Below are 21,221 nucleotides of genomic sequence, written 5' to 3' on the forward strand. Positions count from 1 at the left end.
AAAGACCATTGTCACCCTTTGTAGTTGGTAGCTAGTGAAATCCAGAAGGTTTCAGCTCACAAAATTTGCATCAATAGCCAATGTGGAGTCTCACTGTAGCTGGACACACCTTCATTTCCTACATCCCTGGTGCAACCAGTCCTTCCCTTGCTTCTCCTGACTGCACAGCAGTAAACAGACCTGAGGAGTGCACTGAAGAATGGTATGAAGTCCTCCTGTGGGACCCTGTTCCCTGTCACTGTGTGCCCTAAAAGGGGTGATGCCCTTTTTGCCCAGACTATTTTTGCATCTGCTCTTGCAAATGGTGATAAAAATTTAAACTGTGCCCTGCTTTAGGTGTGGATTTTTCTCTGCAGAGAAAGAGCTAAAAAAATATGGCCAGAAGCTATTCAAGCCTAGCACAACTCTAGACTTGAGAAAAAAAATCAGTGGATTTTTCAAGATTCTTTCTCCTAGCTGGAGCTGCAAATAAACCCCAGGTGACAGTTTTCACACTCCAGTTTTATGTAGGCTGTGAGTGAGATAAAGAAATGGGTGAAAATACACAGCTTTCTTAAGGGTTTACTTAGATTCTGTCTAAGTGTGTTAACACTGTAAATAGTAATCGAGGGCTCTTAGAAATGTTTTTATTTATTATTATTTTTGCTTTCATATAGCAAATGGAAGAAGAATGGGGAAAATGCACTGCATCACACAGAATGCTATCCATCAGAACCAAAATACCTTTACTTAGAGCCCAAACTGCTAACCATTATACTACATTTCCTAAAATTGCTGAAGAGGGGGACTTGGAAGTAGATGATCATTTTCACTCTTTGCCTAAAGAAAATGACCTAGTATTCTTGGAAACTTGAGAGTAGTAATTCCTTTTCACTTGGTAAGAGCAGGTTTTAATAAGTGATAAAATATTTTGGAAGATTGGAAGACTCTACTTATATTTCTAGAAGATGAACAAAAGTCTATAGAGGAAGAAAGGGAAGTCTGATTTTTTTCCATCCTGAGCAAGCCAGAACTTCATAGCAAAACACTAAAGTTCATCTGACTCCATGACTTCCTTGCATTTTCTGATTTGTTTGTTTTTCAGCTGCATATATATATGTGTACATATATGTGCATATATACTCAATTCAGGTCCAAAGGACAATTTAACCCCTTTTCAGGTATGTGTCAAAAAACCCAAATGGGATTAAATGCCATCTACTGTTTAGAAAATTTGTCTAAATGCCCAGTGTAGACTAGGTAGCTGTCTTTTAGGTAACTGAGATTGGGTGAAATTAATCCCAACTTTATAATTGAACTTTTAAGGAACAAAGTTTTAAATTTCAGTTGTGGGAGTTGCTTTCATTAAAAGATACAGATTGTGTATATCATATCATATCATATCATATCATATCATTAATTAAGTTGTGTAGAGCTGAGAAGAATAAGGCTTGAGGTTTATGCTAGTCCCTGGAGTTCGAGGTAAGCCTGTTCTGTGCCCAATGCTCTGTTGTCAAGCAAGAAGTTGAAAAATGGGTGTAGAGAAGCACAGCCCAATGCTCAAGAGCTTTGCTATGAACAGACCATTCATGGCTTCACTTTGAGTTTTTCATGCACCTTGTGGAAACTGGTCTATGGAGTTTTTCAGAAGAGAATTTTCTATATTTCTATAACATTTGCTAATTCTTTCCTCTGATGGCTTTGTTCTTGAATTGCTTTTTTAGTAAAGAAATAGGATTTGTTTAGGAGGAGGCACTTCTATGGAGGACCCTCAACATTTTCAAAAGATAGATTAGGCACTTCTCTCTGTATTTGAGTACTGAAGGCATACCTTCATGTTCAGAAAGCACTGACAGCCTGCAGCTTTCACTAGTCTCAGTTCAGATTCTCAAAAACCAGGAAACATCACTGGCATACAAGATCTAAATAGCCTGACCCAAAGCAACTTTTTTGTACTCATTTTCTTGCATCTTTATGTTGCAATTATACTGTTGAAATTATTATGTTACAGATTTTTGAGACAGCCAGCTAGTACTAATGAAAGCTGGAGAGCTGAAAATGCATGTATCACACTAATGTTTCACTATTAGCTGGCATTGCAGCTAAAGTGAGCCTCCTTTACTTTTCTAAGAGCATCTCCTAATGACTGGGATATATTGCTGTAGTCATGGACTATAATGATGATCTACAAAACAGGTAAGTGTGTGAGGAGGTAAATTATGTAAGCATATGCATTGTTCTCAAGATAGATAGAATTAAATGTTGGAGAGTACTCAGCCTGAAGCTAATAGGCATGAGTCACTACGGACCATACTAGTAATAAGGACATAAGCTCCCAGTTACTCCCAGACATTACTGGTGAGTTCTGTGAGCATATGTGTAAGCCCTCTGCAGCATGTGAGTTTGGGTGACTAATCTCCCCTTAGAACACTGATACAGAGATAAATGTTTAGCTAGGGCTGAATCTAGCCCTTAGGCTGTGTCCTGAACTCTCTTTTCTCCCAAAGTCAAATATTATTTTCAGCTTTTATTGACCCAACCAGCTGACTCCACTCAGCATTTGTTTCTGGTCAAATGCACTGCTCCCTATCTATGTCTAAACTGACTGACCAAAGAAGTTGTGTTCTTCAGGCATGAAACGGATTTTTTTTTTTTACTGAGGTCCACAGTGCAGATCACTGAAAGTTATGTAATAATATGAAAGGACATATAATTGAAAGGCTGTCAGAAGATAAAAGTGTATCAAGCTTCCCAGAGCATTCTCATTGCTGCTCCTGAAGCTGGCTGACATTGAAAGAGTGATTCAGTGTTCAGTGCAGGCTCCTCTGGTAGCAGTGCTGCTCCTCCTCATTGCTGTCTGGTGAAATATCACACAGTCTGCAGCACAGGGTTTCATACGGGAGTTTTCCATTAAAGACATTAGCTGCTGCAGTTCACAGTAACTTCTAGCTCATCGCACCTGCTGGGGACATAGTACTTTGTCCTTGAGTAGGCAGGATTGCCTTCATCCTGTTCTTCCCACTGGAGCAGAGAGGAAGTAGAGTGTGAGTATATATGGAGCAATGCACAATAAGTGAGTAACTGCAATACAGGCATATATTATTCTTGGATTTGTTTTAAATGTCAAGCAATAATACATGAGAAATAAAAGTAAGTCTTTAACTATCCTGACATTCTCCTAAATGTGCAGTAAAACCATAAGAAATGCCTGTATTTACTACAAATAATAAAACTGGAGCGTTACACTAATCAAATTCAAATCAGTTCAACTGCATAATTTCCAGTGAAGAGGTGCTTATGAAACACAGAATGAACTCCAGAATGGAAGGTTCATTGCTTCCTAATCAAAAGCAGTCGGCTTTAAACACCAGCCAGTCAGGTGATAGGTTTGTCATTTCTCAGCTGTGCTCTTGGAGGGAATTTGCCAAGAACACTTGACAGCCTTTAAACTTTGCAGAGAATTTTTTCCCTGTTTCTGAACGTCATGTTGATCTACAAAAACTCGTGGGAGACTGGGAGGAGAGGCAGAATAATAGCAGTTCTATTAAAATATATTTGCTGCAGTGAATGTCAAGCAGAGTTTATCGTGTGAAAAAACAAGTATTTCCTGAAAAGAAGTTTTCACCACCCCTCAGGTCTGATTCTTTCTTGTCTAATGGTGTCCAGCTACTTTGGGGGACTGAAGAGTGTCAATGATTAATTGCCTGGGTGTCAGAGAAATAAAGGCTCATAATGCATCATTAAAAACTAGAAATCAGGGCGTCTGAATTATGATGAGAAGCTTAAAATTAATATATTACTGCTACATACAATTAACAGCCCAAGTCAGAAATCATTTGCTTGCATAATTTAGAACAATGGCAGCTCTCCAGTGAAAACATATTTATAGTGGTTTTACATTGCTTTCTAGAGGCTTAGTGCAAAAGGGAGAGACAAAAATTAATATGCCCCAAGGCAGTTAAAGAGAAACCTGTCTTTGAACTGTTCTTTCATTTTAATCAGCATGAGATGTGCTAAACAGGGAAAAGAATTATGAGTAGGTGGTGAACATCTAAGCTGCTGAGGGCAAACCACTCTCAGGGAAATAATTTTGCAATTTGAGCAACAGAGTCTGACCTTTGCATGACTTGGGATGAACAGGTCTTCTCTATTTTAACCCAGCATGAACAACAACTGCAAGGCAGCCAACCAAGTCCCTCAACCATCTTCCCCTACATGAAGGTCTGTTCTCCCCTCCAGTGGCAGTTATAACTTTGTGCTAGAAGAATTTTTCAATGTCTTCTATTTCTGTAATGTCTTACTAATGTTGTTCTGGTGTCTTCTATTTCACATCCTCAACTCTGGGACCTCATACATGTTTTAGTAATTTTTGGTATTGGTTGAAGTCCCATTAAGCTTCTTAAATGGCTTCTTGGAGGGATTTTGTTGGGTTTTTTTTTCTTGTAACTTAGGTTATAAAAGTAGCACCATAAACATTAATTGAAGAGCCATTAAGCAGTAGGGCTGTTTGTTTTGGGTTGATAGAGGACATAAAGCTTCATACCCTGTGGTGGAAAACAATTAGATCTGATGATGAACATGCTATTAAATATACCATTACCAGACTTCTATCAGTTTAACTTTAGAAAATAGCAACCAGCTGTAGCCAAAGCATACACAAATGATAAAAAGTCATATTTTAATTGTCATGTCATAGCCTGTTATAAATACTGTCATTTCTAATGTTTTATGCTAATGACAGTGACTAATAGTAGTCATTACCTCCGTTCATTCTCATAAAAATTTTCTCAAGAGAGTATGATAACAACTGGAGTGCTGTTTAAAATTAAATTAGGTTTTTCTAAAATAGAGAACATAAAAAATATTTAAATACAGAGAAGTTGGCTAACTATTTTATTTTGTAATAACATGTGTTCGACAACTACAGCTTTTGTTAATTGTGCCATAAGTTGAACAGATATCCTTTTTAAAAACATTTTAGGCATACTGGCATGTGTGTATGTCGTATCTTCATATGGTCCCTGAAGAGTGGAATAAAAGAGGAATCTCATAGAAGCCATAAAAAAAGTCTGATGCTACCCCTGTAGCAGCTTAATATTAAGAACATTGAATTTCTCATCCATTTCTTATTTCGGTTATGAATTCTGCTTACTTGACAGGTACAGAGTACTTCATTATGTGCACGAACAGAAATGCTTAAATGGATGAAGCAGCTATTTACGTCTGATAGGAGCTAAGTGGGACATTAAATTAATGCCAAACAAGTGAGTGCTCATTTTAGTTTTGTTATAAATGGCTGCAGCACAGCAGTAATGTGTTGACTCTTATGTGCTGACAAGTTCTATATTTCTTGCAAACTTCCCTTAGAGCTCGACGTGGAAAGACAAATTCACACTATGCATGATGAAATTAGCAGCAGATGCATTAATAATTGAATAAGGATCTCTGGAGACACACCACAGTTCAGAGAGAGAGTTGTTGACTGGCTGGTTTAAGTAGAGGCTTCTGTCCTTATATATGTGCACTTACATAAGCCCTGAGTTAAGAGCTGCTGCCTGTAAGTAGACTTTGATATCAAATCCACTTCCTGCTCTTAGAAGACTTTGCATAGTAACGTTTGACAGGCCCACAAGCAGACTGACAGCCATTAATCTGGGCAGAGTGTGGCCTTGCTCATCCCTCCTTCTCTCTGGCTGTTCTTAAACTTCAAGGCAAACTGAACACAGTTTCTTTAGGAATCATCTCCAGACAACGAGTGGGATATGGGTGACTGAATACTTTCACCTTATGCCAGACCCGTGTCATAGACCTCCTTTGCTATAGGGTTGAAAGTTTCCTGAAGTACAAATCCCAGCTTCTCTCACAGAAGGATTAGGATATTGTATTGCCATCTTCCTTTTCAGCAAAAGTGATGTCCTTTGATTTAACCACATTCCCACGTTTGAGAGGGAAGGAATTTCACAGAATCACACAATGGGTAAGGTTGGAAGAGACCAGAGTGAATCACCCAATACCATCTCCCTGCTCAAGTAGGGTCATCCAAGAGTATATTGTACAGGATTGTGTCCAGATGATTCTTGAATATCTCCAAAGAAGGAGACTCCACAACCTCTCTGGGTGATCTGTTCCCATGCTTGGTCACTGCACCATAAAGAAGTTCTTCTTCATCTTCAGGTGGAAATTCCTGTGCATCAGTTTCTGCCCATTGCCTCTTGTCCTATAGCTTGGCAGCACTGAGCACTACCTGGAAACATCCTCTTGACACCCTCCCTTCAGATACTGGTAGACATTGATGAGTTCCCCTCTCAGTTGTCCCTTCTTGAGGCTGAACAGGCCCGGCTGTCTCAGCCTTCCCTTTAAGAGAGGTGCTCCAGTGCCTAAATCATTTTTATTCCCCTCCACTGGACCTGCTCCAGGAGCTCCATGTCTCTCTCATCCTGAGGAACCCAGAACTGGACACAGCACACCAGATGTGCCTCACCAGGGCTGAGTAGAGGGGCAGGATCACCTCCCTTGACCTGCTGACAGTGCTCTTCCTGATGCACCCCAGGATGCCATCGGCCTTCTGGGCCACAGGGGTATACTGACAGCTCCATTTGTGTCTTTTGGACAATAACAAAGAAAACAAGAGGATTGCCAGAAAAATAACTCCACTTTTTAAAGATACTGCCAAGTCTGTGATGCAATTCTTAATAGTTACTTTGTAATCACTCCTCACACCAAACAATATTATGCTCGGAAGACATTGACAAAACAGGGTGATATTTCATCCACAGCAATACTGTTGGAACAAATTCTTATGGGTTTAAAATCAGAATTTTATTGCACTAGTGCCAAGAGAGTGATAGTAGTTTGAATAGTCTGAAAATTTGTTCTAGTTAGAAAAATGCCAAGATTTAGTACAGTGTTCCTAGAGTAACTCCACAGAGATCTCCTAACTATCCATGCAGACTTCAGTCACTGGTTCTGAGCACAGATTGAATTGACTTCTGTGTTTTGCTTTCCTTCATGTTATTTTATAAACCTCCAGAATCTGGAAGAAAAACTTACCTTCAAAATATCTATCAGTGTATTTTCTGGAGTTTCATCAACTAAAGGAAAGCTAATTCTAATCTTAAATTTTAGATATATTGCAATGTTTTGCATACACTACAATATGATTTGGTAAAGTGGTACTGTCTTCAAAGGAATACTCAAGATTCAATTGTCTTTAAAACAATACTTCAATTCCTTCTATTTAGATATTCAATTCCTTTTATTCTATAACAGTGCATATGTTATTTATTGAGTAAGAGTTTGGTATGAATCTAGTCATAATGGAAATACAGTATTTGAGATCTTTTTCGTATGAGAAACATTTAAACAGTTTCTGTTGTCACTTGAAATAAGAGTTAAGTCCCAGAGATTAGTATTTGTATAATGAAGTATTGTCTTAATCTAGATACTCTGAAACATCCTGCAAGGGGCTCAGCTGAGAAAAGAACAACACATATTTTGCTTTGTGATACTGAACCACAATGCAGGCGTTAGAAATCAGAGACAATCAGGTGAAGGAGTAAGCATACTAAAATAATACCCTGGTTTCAGCATCACATCTTCTTTTGAAATGCTTGAAACAAATATGTGAAAATTAAATTGGATTTACATAAACATTTTTAGTGAATGGAGGTACCATTTCAGAATTAATATTTTTCATTTGATTCACACATCTATAATTCATTTCATTGCTGTTTAAAAAAACTAATCTTACCCTCATCTGAGTTTTTAAGGAAAAGACTAAGTATTTGAACAAGGTCATGAACTGCTAGATGAGGGGAATATACATGAGATACATAGACCAAAGAGGAATAAAGAAACTGTATTGATGGGGATAGGGGGAGAGAGATCACGAGTCATTAACTGTGGCTTTATGCTTCACATTTCTCTACAGTGGGTTTAATCCTATTAACTGATTTCCATTTATTCTGTTATTTCCATAGAATAAGATCCAAAGTCTGCTCCAGGTTAGAAGTGAATATTATGAAATTCAATAACTCTAGTACCTCTTGTTAGCATATAGAAGGCATGTCAGTGATACCAATGTTTATTCTTAACATCTGAAGTAATCACCAAATTTCACAACTCTGGCAATTACCACTCCTGTAAAAGCAAGGAGATATTACTAAAGCCTTCCAAGGAGTGAATAAACCAATGGGTTTTTATCCAAGTTTTTCAGGTCACTAGATGTTCAAAACAGCAAATTAAAAGAACTTCTCTTTTCCTATCATGATAATTTTGCACTTGAGTATGTGAGCATTCGCTAATATAAAAGCTATTGAGAAAGATATGGAGGGAACTTCTGCTAACACTGCCTTATAAGGTAGAAATAAATGTTGCATTTCAAACCGAAGCTCCCCTTGAAATTTGATTTCATTTTAAAAGTCATCTTGAGTACCAAATTTTTGTCTTTTGGTGATTTCCAATCAGTCTAATCCATTCAGAAGTAAAATCTTTTTTTTACGTATTTTTCTGAACTTGAACACAGTTTTGGAGAAACTGGTATATGCTGCACCCTCCAAAAGTACTCTGTAGAGCACACACTGTAGGAATGGCCCACACAACTGAAGCAGAGTAAGATGCTGCAGCAGCAAATTATTGTAGAATATCAGTTCTTTCCTCAGGAGCTCTTGAAATGACAGATTAAGCATGGGCAGTGTCCACAGAGAGTCCTTGTCTTCTGCATTCAAGCAAAACAAATACACAGAGCTGAAGTCACTGTGCATTTCCAAATCATTCTCTGAGAGCTGTGAGAGCTGTGCTGAGTTGGCAGGGCCAAAAATTCAACACAGAATTCTCCACAGAATACATTTGTTTTCTTTGTAGCCCACCCTGAGAACAGAAAGATCAGGTGTTTCTGTTTATTCTCAGTAAACCTTCTTTGAATTTAATAAATTGGATGGGATGCCAATTACACTGCATGATCCAAGCTTTTGGATAAAATTATATCACTTCATTCATCCCAGTAAGTAATACCATGGTTCTACTACTGCTATTTGAGAAAGTAGGACCTATTTTTTGAATGTCCCATATGACAAGTGCAGCCTTTTCATATCACAGACAAAGCTGGGTGTTTTTACCAGCTTTTCCCTTTCTAATCTACTGAAAGAGACTTTCCTCTCTCATCATGGCGTTCCTCAGTTTCCTAACATTTATTAATCCAATTAGTGTTGTCACCCTTCTTGCTTCTCTTCTGTCTCTCTGATAATGCAAAGATAATACACAGGGTATCTCCTGACTTCAGAATAAAAATTTCTGCTTTAAACTTCACTGTGCAAAAATGTCTAAAATTGGGCAATAACTTAACACATGCAGTTCCAAAGTCTTCCATATTGTGCCATGGAGCAGTCATTAAAGACGTGGACTTCTTCTTCAAGACCTCATTTAGGAGCAGATTTCCCACTGCTGAAACAGTAAACTCAGTTTTGTCTTTCAGAGACTCTTTGGAAATGCCTACCTCCCACACAGCTGCAGTTTCCTGTCCTTTCTGTTACCTACCTTTGCTAATCATAGCTCCTGTGGAGCGGATAAGAGATTTGTGCATAGACTTTTGCAGCTTAAAAATGCCAATCTTCCTTGGACTGTGAAGAAAATTAAGAAGACAGAACTGGCATACAGTATAAATAAATTGTGATTACAATCCTAATCCAAGATGGAAATTCAATCCATGCACTTTCATCCTCTTGTAAAGTCATATTTAATACTCATCTCCATAGTTATATTTGTATGCACTGAATGTCTCCCCTAATGTACTTCTAAACTTGTCATTTTAAGATATAAAACCTTTTTGAACATAATGGTACAGTAAAGACTTTCAAAAGATAATTGCAAGTTCAAAGACTTCAGTTACAACAGCAATTCTGAGTTCAAGCAACTGAAGCCTCTTAGTTAGTCACCAGATAAATGCACTAAGAAAGTTAGAGGAATCTCAAGATGGCAGTTGGAAACACAAAGCAAGATGGAATACTTCTTTTTCTCTGAAAAATAAAAAGCCATGTGTCGTGCATGCTGCCTAGCAGGACAACTGAAATTCAGGCACAGAACAAGGGATATTGTGCTTGTATAACAGTGCTTGCATAGACATTACCCATAAGGACCCAAGAAGTACAAGGTGCTTCAAATTCAGGTGACAACACAGACTTAAAGGGATGACTTGGAGCAGCTCCTGAAAACTCCTGTGCCCAGACATGAGCAGAAAGCTGGATATTAGCACAGAAGGTTTCCTTGCCAAGGCAACAGATTTTGCACTCTCCATAGCTTTAACGTCAAACCTACATGAAGTTAAAGCCTTCAAAGTGAACCCAGCTTTTGGCTTATTTGTTTCTTTTTAAGCAATTGACAAGAATAGGCTGGCAATGCATGCATCATTTTCTATAGTATTAAAACAGGAAACAAATTATTAGTGTTTATATAATTAAGAAATAACACAGATTGGAATCATAGTCTTATAAGGGTTAAAAACGAAAATGATTAGAATGAACCACCCTCAGTAAATGGAGCATAGGATGAAGGCATTGGCACTGTGCTGTATAATCACCTTTCACTTTAGCGTGGGGCGTTTGGTGAAATGATAGACACTGATAGACAGAGAACCTCATTCAGATTGCAGTATGGACCCAGGAGGAGGTGGCCTGTTGGATATCCAGTGCCAAACCTAAGCTAAGGTGAAAACTTGGGAGTAGTAGTGGGTTATAGATGTAAGGATAGGTTCCCCTGGAGGAACAACTGCCAACAGGGAAAGTTCATCCCCAGTCTCAAGAATCTGCTGTCTCATTTTTGTCTCAAAGCTTCCACTTGTTTGTCTGTTTGTTTGTTTTTGAAATAAGATGTCACATTGCTCTAGAATTTTTCTCCATGTTGAATTTTCAGAAGTAGAATTCAACACCAGGGTTCCTCTAGAAGATTAAAGTGGGGTTTGCCATTTTCATTTTTATTAGGGGACTAGGGAGTCATGTTTTCACTCAATTTATGGTTGTTCCCATTGCATATAAACACATATTTATGATATGTATTAGAAGCATTTCAGTTCAGTGCTTACTAGGAATTAGGCATAGTCACTTGTTCAAGCTCATTTGACATTTTTTAAAATAGTGGTTTTCTCTGAGATCTTCTGCTTTTCCTTGTTTCTAAATTAAATTAATATTAAAATTTTCATCTACAGAGGGCACTGACAGTTTAGCTACTAGAATTTTTTGAGTAGTTTAGGTGCAGATTAAACCAGACTGTTGGGCTATAAATCAACTTAATATTGTAATTGCACTTCCCATTCAGCTGTTTACTGTTTCTTGGACATCAGTTATGCATCAAGCAGATGTTTCTATTAGGATGGACCCAATGACTCCTAGATATTTTTTATGAATCCAGTGAATACAAAATCAAGGAATATAAATTAGTATCCAGATTTCTGAAGAACCTCTTTCCGTATTTTGTCAAAATGCACGTTGCATATTGGTATTTCTCAGTTGCCCATTTTAACATAATCTCTGAGATGTCTTAATTGTCTTTTAAGGTCTATCTTATATTTCTATGCACTTCCTATTTTGACATCTCCTAGTCATATTCATATATTCTAATTAAAGTATATTCAGCATCAGTTTTTATATGATTGCACCAAGTGGTGCAATATTAGCCTTTTATTATGGCTTTCCAATTATTCCTGTTGCTTTTTATCAGAATCTAATCCAGCTTTTTAACTTCTCCCAGTCAACCTTAGTCCTGAGAGATATTTAAGATATGACAATACTGACATAGCACAGACAGCAAGATTTTTTGTAATGACTGGGATTTTAACTGGTAGTTGAATGGAAAATATTCTGAATATTTAGGTACTCTGAGTTTGTCTAGGAAATCAGAAAGAATTATCTCTGCAGAGAACCACAGAAGAGGGTGCAAGTACTGTGAGACTTTTGCAGGCTCTTCTAATGCATCAGATAATGACAACACTGAAGAAATTATCCTGAATAAAATACAGAAATGTTAGCTATGTTCTCTCTGTTCTTTACATATCTGCTGTTCTTGTGCTCTGGATGTCTTTCTTAGAATTTCTACTTGCCCTGTGCCCCAGAAATATTTTCTGTAATACTGTAATATGTTTAGCATTATCATAAATATACTTTTGAGTAAAAAACCACTCATTTTGTAAATATTTGTGAACTATAGAAAATCATTCAGTTCATCTCAGTATCTGTGGATCCAGATGGCAGAATGAGGTAAGCGTAACATTACCGTGGCAAATAATTCATGTAAAGAATACAATGTATATGCTTCAGAGGTACAGATACCTCAGTAGAATCCTGCATATATCTGTCCTGTCAACAAAAGGGCAGGTATTTCCATCACATGGAAATTGGTTGGCACAACTAGTCCTCTGTGAGAATTGAAAAAGGGACAACAAAACTGATTTTGTCAAGGACAAAAGGAGAGTGAAGGGCAACACAAGAGAAAACAATAATATATTTAGGCATGTACTTAAAAGATTTGAATGATTCTGATCCAAGCAAAGGACAGTTAAGAGTGATAAATGTAATAAATATGAAAAATAAAAATGAGAACTTATTTAAGCTTTTTACTAAAACCACAAAAGATTGACTTACCATAAGCTATAAAAGATGTCATTAAATCATCAGCCTTTAAGAATTGTCTATTGTGGTTTCTGAGATACTCATTTCTCTCCTAGTATTCTGATTAATTGTGTACAACTCCAGGAATTGATACCTGTAAGGAAGTTCCAATGTCACCCAGACAAAGAAAGTAAAATATAAAGTCAAATCTTACTACAGTAAGCAATCCTATTCACCTCAGTGAGTCTCATCATAGGTTTAGAGGTGGTAAGATCTGTCTCTAAAATTATGCTGTGCTAAATAGGAGAGTACAGCAGACACTTTAATAATTGGGCTACATCAAGTCAGTTCATTGGTTTTCTGTGAAGTATAGTCTGTGTATCAATAAAAATCTCCATGATTTTTATTAATTCTGTTAAAGTAGCGCACTACCTCCAAATATTTATAGAGATCAAGCAGACTCACTTCAGGACAAGCCCTTCATACATACCAGAGGGACCTTTCCTGAAATGTAAATAGTTGGCATCTGCTGAACCATAATCCCTAAATCAGAAACACAAATGTTTGGATTAGCAAAAAATTGAAAGCCTCATTCTTTGTTGTTCACCTCCTGGTGCATATTCTTTCACTTTGTTGTGTGCATGACTAGCATTCTTAATCCAGGACTGGAAATGCAGTGGCTTTTTGGCATAGTGACCACAAAGGACAGCAGTGATTAAATTCAAGTCAGCACAAATCCTCACTGATGCTCACTGACTTCAGAAGATTTGAAATCAAGCTTTCAGTCCAATGCTACACATGTGGTGCAGTATGAAGCCATTGAGATTTGATACTTTTTAAGAATCAGAGAAATAAAATTATATTTATTTTACCCCTTTGAAAGAGTATATTGATCTGATACAGGAAGAAGCTTAGGAAATATCAAACATAAGTTTACGAGTACCATCACTGAAATCTATTTGGTTTTATATACAGAGAGTTTTAGCATCCCACTGCCCCATGGACTGTGTTCAATAACTGTTAAGGGTTTTAGCACAGACCCAGAAATACTGTCTGTCTTATTTACAGTGCATATATTTGTAATATAGAATGAACGTATACAGAATATTCCATTGTAGAAACTAAAGCTATAAGAATGAGCAAACTGCTTTAATTGTAATGCTGAGGGAATTAAATTTGAAAATCTTTTCCAAAGCAGTTTATTTTTGGATAGTGTTTTTTACTTGAAGCAGTTAAATACAGAGCTATTGGAGAGCTGAGAAGCTGGAGAATGAGAATGAAGTTGAAGGTGTTGGTGCTGAGAACTGGGGCACAAGCACTGATCATGGAAGTTCTGCCTATTGTGGTTTGTGCTGTGGTTTTAGGCTTTATGGATCCCAGTAGGACAAGCCATGATCAAGCTGGGGTTTCACGGATTTCAATCTTACTCTTCCTAAGCCACACTCCAGCCACTGCTTCCAGCCTCCTGCCAGGATCTCCAGTAGTTGTTGGAGCTTCTCCAGGTCCATAGCAGGCGATGAAGGAACCAAATGCTTCAGGTTAACCCACTTGGTGAGGGGGTTTCCTGCAGCCTCTGCTCCTAAGGGTAGAGGATTTGTAACTGCACATTGGAGCTGGCTGTGACATCTCTGATCCAGCACTTCTTCAGAGCCTGAGGTGCTCACCAGCTGTTGCTTTTGACAAGATGACAGGGAAACAGTCGCATTTCCTCTGAATTCTGCCTAGGTTTACAAACATTTGTGGACAGGTACTCAGTGTACACTCATTTTTTTCTTTTTGGATTTTACAAGTATATTTGGCTGGGCAGTAAATTCTAAGCAAGTTTCAGGTAAGACTGGAATCGTCCACATAAAAAAGTTTCATGCCTTGAAACTGCTACAAAACAATAAAAAATAAAATCACTAAAATTCCTCTAAGTGTAATTGTAATTGTTTTAATAAGTTCTTCTGTGTTGTATTTTAAGATTATGAATTTCTGGAAACAGTAGACTTCATTATACTCTGTAAGAAGAAGGGAAGTCTCAGATTGCATATTACATTTTAGGTCTGTACATTAGAATTTTCATATGACTTCAAAATTATCAAAATAATTACTTCTTGTCTATGCAAACATGAAGGGTTTGCTTTCATTCCAACTCTGTCATAACAAATCCAAAATTCTTGGCAGCATAAAAAATGTGCCCTGAATCCTATTGTCAATATTCACCTATTTCCCTTTTCATAAGGGAATGTCATTTTACCAGACATCCCTTTAACCCTGGGGTAAAGGAGAGTAGCTCTTGCCATGGTAAATAAAGAACTGTGTAAATCTCAGCTGTTGGGGATCTATTCTGTGCCTCCAACAGGAGTAAAAGCTATTTTCAGTGGTTATGGTTCTTAATGTTAATACTTGAAATAACCAATATACTGATATAATTCAGGGAAAATCTGTTTTTTCTACACCCTTACTCTTGCCAAAAAGACCTTGTAAAACAGTATAAAGTCATATTATATTATGGTCATCACCTTGACACTAGAATTGACATAGTACAGTGCATTTGTATTTATTGTTTGTATCATCCTTACTTTTATTATTCTACTATCATGTAATTAGTATCTGTCCAGATTTTGTCACCCTGAGTTACTTATTCACCTGAGCAAGGCCAGAAGAACAAGGCCTGAATCTCTAATCATGTGCTTATCCCACCCCTATCGTGTGTCTTCAACACCCACATGGTAGTATTGTATGGCCATGTCCATCTGGTGAAACAAACTCGTGTGACTCATGATTTGCCAGTCATGAGCAATGTGCCACTGAGCTCCTGACCCATGGAGTGGTGTAGTTGGGTAAAGTCGGCAGTGCTTTGGGGAGTAGCACTGCCATGACTTCCAGGACTCCCCATGGAGCGGGACATGCCATTGCCAGGCCAGGGCCAGCTTGGTTGACTTCTGCATCTTGAGGGAGGAGTATGTCATCCAAGCAACTGTATGGCAGGGCCCGTGACTAATCCAGCGGACTCTGGGTGCCTTTGATTGTTCCAGCTATGTGGGTGTGCCTGAGCCTACCATCACAAACTGCCACGCCGAAAGCTCTGCGCTGGTCGCAACCCAGTGGCGTCGAGCAGCAGAGTCGCGGCTTTGCTTCAGACCCCACTCGTGTGTTGTGGTTTAGGGGATGTTAAAGCAGACCTTACCCTAGAGCGTCTCTACCCAGCCCGGTTCAGCGCCTCAGAGCTCCAAACCCTCTGTCCCAGGGCTGGACACCGTGCTCTCACTGGCCAGGGAGCCATAAGGCTAGCTCTGGTTCATCTGCTTCCACAACCGGCGGTGATAAAGGAGGCGAGGAGGGTCTATGCGTTGTGTCCATGGAAGATGTTTATTCGCATGGTGCAGCAGAGGCCAACGAACTCCCCGAGGCAGAGATGCCTCGAGGGCGAAGGCCTCACATGCACAGCCACATGTGGAGCATAGACACACGTGGAGCATAGACAGCAAGATGGCAGAGGGTAAGGGGTTTTATAGTGAAACAGAGGGACAGGGACAGCACACAGGCCCAGTGACCTCTGGGCACAGGGGAGGTACAGGGGCGGAGTTCGGGTAGAGGAACCAATAGGGGAAACCCGAGGGAGTGGCCAGGGCCACGTGGGGTGGGGAAGGCAGGACAATAGGTGACAAGTACAGTCATTAAGAAAGGGGTGTGGGGAACTTGCAGCTATTATCACAGCAGCGCCAAAGACCACTGGAAAGGGAATGGCCATTCATGCCATTACGGGGCCACATCACTGGCAGTGCATGGCATTGCCCAGTCCTTTACCGGATTGAGACTCCACTTTATGGTGAGAATCTTTGTTTCATCCCCACACCACCCGGTGTGGGAGTCATGATGTCATCCATTTACCATCTAAGACTTTTGGTTGAAATCAATTGATTATGGCCACGGTGGACGGGCCACCCTCACTTAACCTGGAAAAGGTACATGCACACACGTGTGTGTTCATAAATAGCCATGAAATGAATGTAAGAGTTGAGAATGCTGCTCTGGCTGTGGGTGTCTGTGTCTGCACATATCTATATGCCATCCTGGACTGTGACAGGCAAGCAGGACGCAAACATGGGTGAACAAAACCCCTTTGATTTCTGATCTGAGAGGTTGTCTGTGACAGCCACAATACTGGCATAAAGAATCTCAAACCTTGGGTTAGTCTCTGTTGCAGAATGTTATTTGTGCTTGCACAGAAGAAAGAACTCTTCCTAATTTCACAATGTGCAAAATATGGTCAATCACAGCCCCCATTAGCAGGATCTGTTCAGGTTTCTTACCTTTTGTCATTGTTGCTGTTTGTATTTTTATTTGGGAATATTAAAGCCAGATTTATTTTTTAAAAAGTTTGTGAATAATATTTGTAGAATTACAAATGTACCTTGTAAATTTTAATCATTTGCATTTTAAGTAGCCAGGTTTACTTCATCACTGTTGTGCAGTTTGACTACCTGTATTTATAAGGTATACCTGCAAGCCACTTGCTGAGCACTGCAAGGTCAGCAAATACCCTGCAGGAATTCAAAGGCTTTCCTTTTATCAAAAAGGGTCTCTAATTAAGGACTGCTTCAATGCTTACAAAAACTAAAGGAAATTATCATTAAATAAAAGCAAATACAGGGATCCAAGCAAGCATAAAATGGGATTTGGAGAATTGAGTCTTAAGAAACTTGCTTGTCATATAACTTCAAACAAAAATTGAATACGTAAATGTCTTCCTACTACTAGGAAATCTATCTAGCTATCTGGAAAGCTGATTCCTATAGGATACATATATAGTTTAGGTCTTAAGAGAAGAGGCTGATAATCTTCGAGAAAATTGTATGGCTTTTCAAAAAAACCAACAATTTAAAAAGCAGAAAAGAAACCAGGATTAAAAAAAAAAAGGGAAAAGTAAGAAAAACCTTGATGTTACAATCAATTGATAAAATCAATGAAATTAAATTAATTGTCATGGGTTTGGCTTACTGATAAAATTTTATTTTTAAAAGACAGATTGTCCTGAAAATCAAGCTGTCACTAGTTAATGCTGTCAAAATAATGTGTCAATTTTACATGCTTCTTTAATTAGACTTTAGTCTTTCTTCCTCATTTTAAACGATGTTTGTTCATTTGGGCCCTATTTTCAGTCCCATGGACACAAAACATAAAATCAATGATGCTGAAGTTTATGTAGGCTTAATGTTGGGATGACTAATGAAGGTGCCTGGTCCTGCTGTCAATAAAATGCATTTGTCTATCTCTCCATGTAGCACTTTCAATTGGGTGAGTGAAAGCAATCTCCATCTGAGAAGAGGAAGAGTCTTATGGCTCCACTGTAAGGGTGGCTGGTTCTACAATGGCCCAAAACAAAATACTCATGATCCTTAAACAGATTCAAGATTACCACATGAAGATGGGCAAAGTAGCTATGTGCAGTGCTGTGGAGGTCCAGTCTTTTTTCCATGTACTGACCTGCTAGGAAACCATGCCAAGGATTGCAGTTTATCAAGAAAGGAGAAATGCTTCTTCCAAGGAATCTCTAGATTCATCAGGAGGTTCTCATAGTTTCTGTGGTCACTGGAGGTCAGACTACAGTAATTAGTTCAACCATGTAATCATTAGTGGCTCCAATAAGAATGCTCTTGAAGGCAACGAGAGGCAGAACAGGACAGTTGATGCTGATGTGCCACACTGTTAGTTCAAATATGTAGACACTAGAAAAAGTTGTAAGTTCACATTTCGGTCACTGAGTGTGTGTGTGCATTGCCTGGATAACCACATGTGTATCCATAGGGATACTAGCGCTCTGAAAGGATCTTAAATTACTTGCTTTGACTTTGCTAGTTCCTTTTGATATTGAGCTGTCTATGTGAATTGAAAATGAGAAAATAGTTAATACAGTATCTGGATTCATTGTAAACCCCTCCTGACTGATGGCTTGCCGTCTCCTGGGACTCAGCATTGTAGCAGAAACCAATTGGTATAACCTGCAGCTACAACCACTTCCTGGAGTTCTGCTTCTTTTCTAGTGAAATATGCTTTTCATTAATACTAATGTTCAGGCTCAGGAAAAAATGTATCTAAGGAAGTGTGATACACACAGAACTTTAGGCTATTGCTCTTCTTGATGATACTAATCTGTTTTTCCTACAGAGAATCATGTGAATTGTTACCTGTCATTGCATCCCCATGCAATACTTGTGCGTGTGGGACACATCACTTAAAAGAAATTTGCTGCCCAGACTGGGTGGTTTCCTTGTTGCAAAAATATCTTTTTTTCCTGTTGTGTCTTTTGGTTTTGTATGTGCTAATAGAGAGATTCTTACCCAGTGCTTTTAAAATGCTTGCTGATCCACACAGACAGAAAAAGTAAACAACAGCTAAGCAATTGCTCTGATAGATAGTGCAGTCCCTCAAGAGGCATTCATAACATCCACACCAATGCTGAGTTATTCTCTCTCAGGAGCACCATCAGCAGTCACTTCATCACCACCAAGTGTGTACGTAATTCTGTAACATCAATCCCAAGGCTGGCCAATTCTCCTCATCAGAGGTTAAACGGTAGGCAAAACCAGTTCACTGTTAAGAAGAAAGTAGAAGCCAGCCTGATGTGTTAAACTTCCAGTTTAAAGTCCCTTTAATATGGACTTAGAGATAAAAGAGTTAAACTGTGAACACAAGGGAGTAGTGTATTGACTTATTTTTAGTTGTATACAAAGGCACAGCTTGTGTCTAATTTTTTGTTTCGATCAATAGTTTATTTTGGTTTAAGTATGTTTTAATCCTGAGTTACTCAGAAAAATAATGGTTTTGAGAAGGACACAGTGTCACTATAGATGTAAGGTGGATATGAACCATGAATGGGATGCTATTTGAAGACAAGTGTAATCTTTGTAAGAGTAAATAGGTAAACAGTATTCAGAAACTGGCAATTTTTTCACCACATTTGTCAAATTTTCTGGAAAGCCATGTGCCTTTATAGTTTGTTGAAAAAGATACGGAAAATAAAAAAGATGTACTGAAATGAATTCTGAAAATAAATTTTAAAAATAGGAAAATGTACCAATGGTGAAATACTGAATAAATTCTTAGCTATCAATTCAGTCAAGAAAAGACTGAGAAGTAACTTGACTGCAGCCTACAGGTACCTACAGGCAAAAAGTATTCCTGACAGTTAAGAGCCCTCTAATTTAGGAGGAAGGAATGTGTAATTAGCTGGAGCCAAGAACTCCAGTCTGTTCCCCCGTCACCAAATTAACAATGAGAGCTTTCAACCATTGGAGCCATCTGTGTCTCTCAGAAAGACATGCTGCATCTCATTCAGAAGCTACAGATGCTGATAGATAACCTTTTAGGACCATGCAGTATAACCTTTCAGGAGGTTAAACTAGACAATAATGCATAATTTCTTCTGCCCTTAATATCTATTTCTGAATCTAAATAAAAATTAATAAGGTTAACAGAATATGGCCCTCAGTCATGTATATTTTATCATTTAATTACATTTCCATTTGAGGATTATAATTCAGTTCTCTTATGACTCTCTCTGAAACTTTCCTGCAGGATCCCAGAAATAGTCTTTCTTATTCTCATAATTAAACTTTGAACCAAATAAAAGTTCTTCAGCTTGCAACTCTAAATTAGCATGTGAAAAATTTAAACAAGCATCATTTTAGCTTCTTTGTTATGAATGAAAACAGCAATCATATAGCGCACTAATTGTTAATATCTGTTATAGCCATTGAGCTATAGAAATATGTGGTTTTGTTTTGATCATGCTTGATATGCTATGTCCTGACTAGATCTTATTTCATTCTGTTTCTACAGGTTAGTGAGACTTTAATCAAGAAAAAAAAATCTAATGAACAGTAATTTGAAACACAGCATTTGGAAAGGTCAGAATGGTACATTACATCCTTATTATCCAAAAGAACAGATGAGTTTAATATCCATCCTGGCAGCATTTTCCTGTGAAGAAGATATTAAACAAGAACTGAAAATGGCACAAGATTCTCTGTTCCTTTTCTATGACAAAGATTGTAACAAGATGATGAAACTACACAGAATAAATCTCTTTCTGCTTTAATGGTCTGGCTGTGGATTCTGTATAGATTTCAAAAACCTAAGCCAACCACAGAGCCAGCGCACATGCTATTTGTTTCAATTCCTTTACAATACACTTTCCTACTTATATGACCCATTTTCCATTAATATTTTCTAGTCTTAAACATGGGAAGATATGTTAACAGAAAGTGCATAGTACACTGAGTTTTGTCACATACTCACTGTCTTGAACTGCAACAAATAGTGCACTGCATCAGCACTGCTGAAAATACAGATTTTCCAGCTTCTCTTCTCTAAGAACAGAGATAATGTATTCCAACACAAAACACATTGTATGTGTCCTGCTTTGAAGCGTCCCTGAAGGTATGGAACTCTTTGAAGGCAAAGGAATTTGCAATATATCCAATAGATTGTTTTAACATAAGATGTCAGAATTTCCTACCTTAAATCATAATCTGCATGAAGACTCTTCCTTTTGCTTTATAGGTCTAAGGGGAGGAAAAAATCTTCTGGAACTGAATGTTGTATTTTAACACTAAAATATCGCAGGTCCTCATATTAAATGTTATGATGGCCACTGAA

The 21,221-nt window shown here is 38.2% G+C and overlaps 1 protein-coding gene across 10 annotated transcripts in view; it reads left to right on the plus strand.

Annotated features, from left to right (window-relative positions):
- KHDRBS2 (KH RNA binding domain containing, signal transduction associated 2) overlaps positions 1-20,661 on the plus strand; it is a 343,662-nt gene extending 323,001 nt beyond the window's left edge. For 7 of the 10 annotated variants that reach the window (XM_085056591.1, XM_085056581.1, XM_085056578.1 and 4 more), the window contains 2 exons: positions 5,139-5,243; positions 20,403-20,661. Coding sequence is in view for 1 of the 10 variants with exons in the window: in XM_085056586.1 (XP_084912712.1) it covers positions 20,403-20,418 (16 nt within the window). In the remaining 9 variants the exon portion in view is untranslated. Of the gene's footprint in view, positions 1-656; positions 1,106-5,138; positions 5,244-20,402 lie in introns of those variants that run through there. The other 3 variants (XM_085056583.1, XM_085056586.1, XM_085056582.1) reach the window with 2 other exon arrangements.
- Positions 20,662-21,221: the final 560 nt, after the last annotated feature.

This window comes from Lichenostomus cassidix, chromosome 3 (genome assembly GCF_008360975.1).
Source record: "Lichenostomus cassidix isolate B80296 chromosome 3, HeHo_3.0, whole genome shotgun sequence".
Lineage (NCBI taxonomy): Eukaryota > Metazoa > Chordata > Aves > Passeriformes > Meliphagidae > Lichenostomus > Lichenostomus cassidix.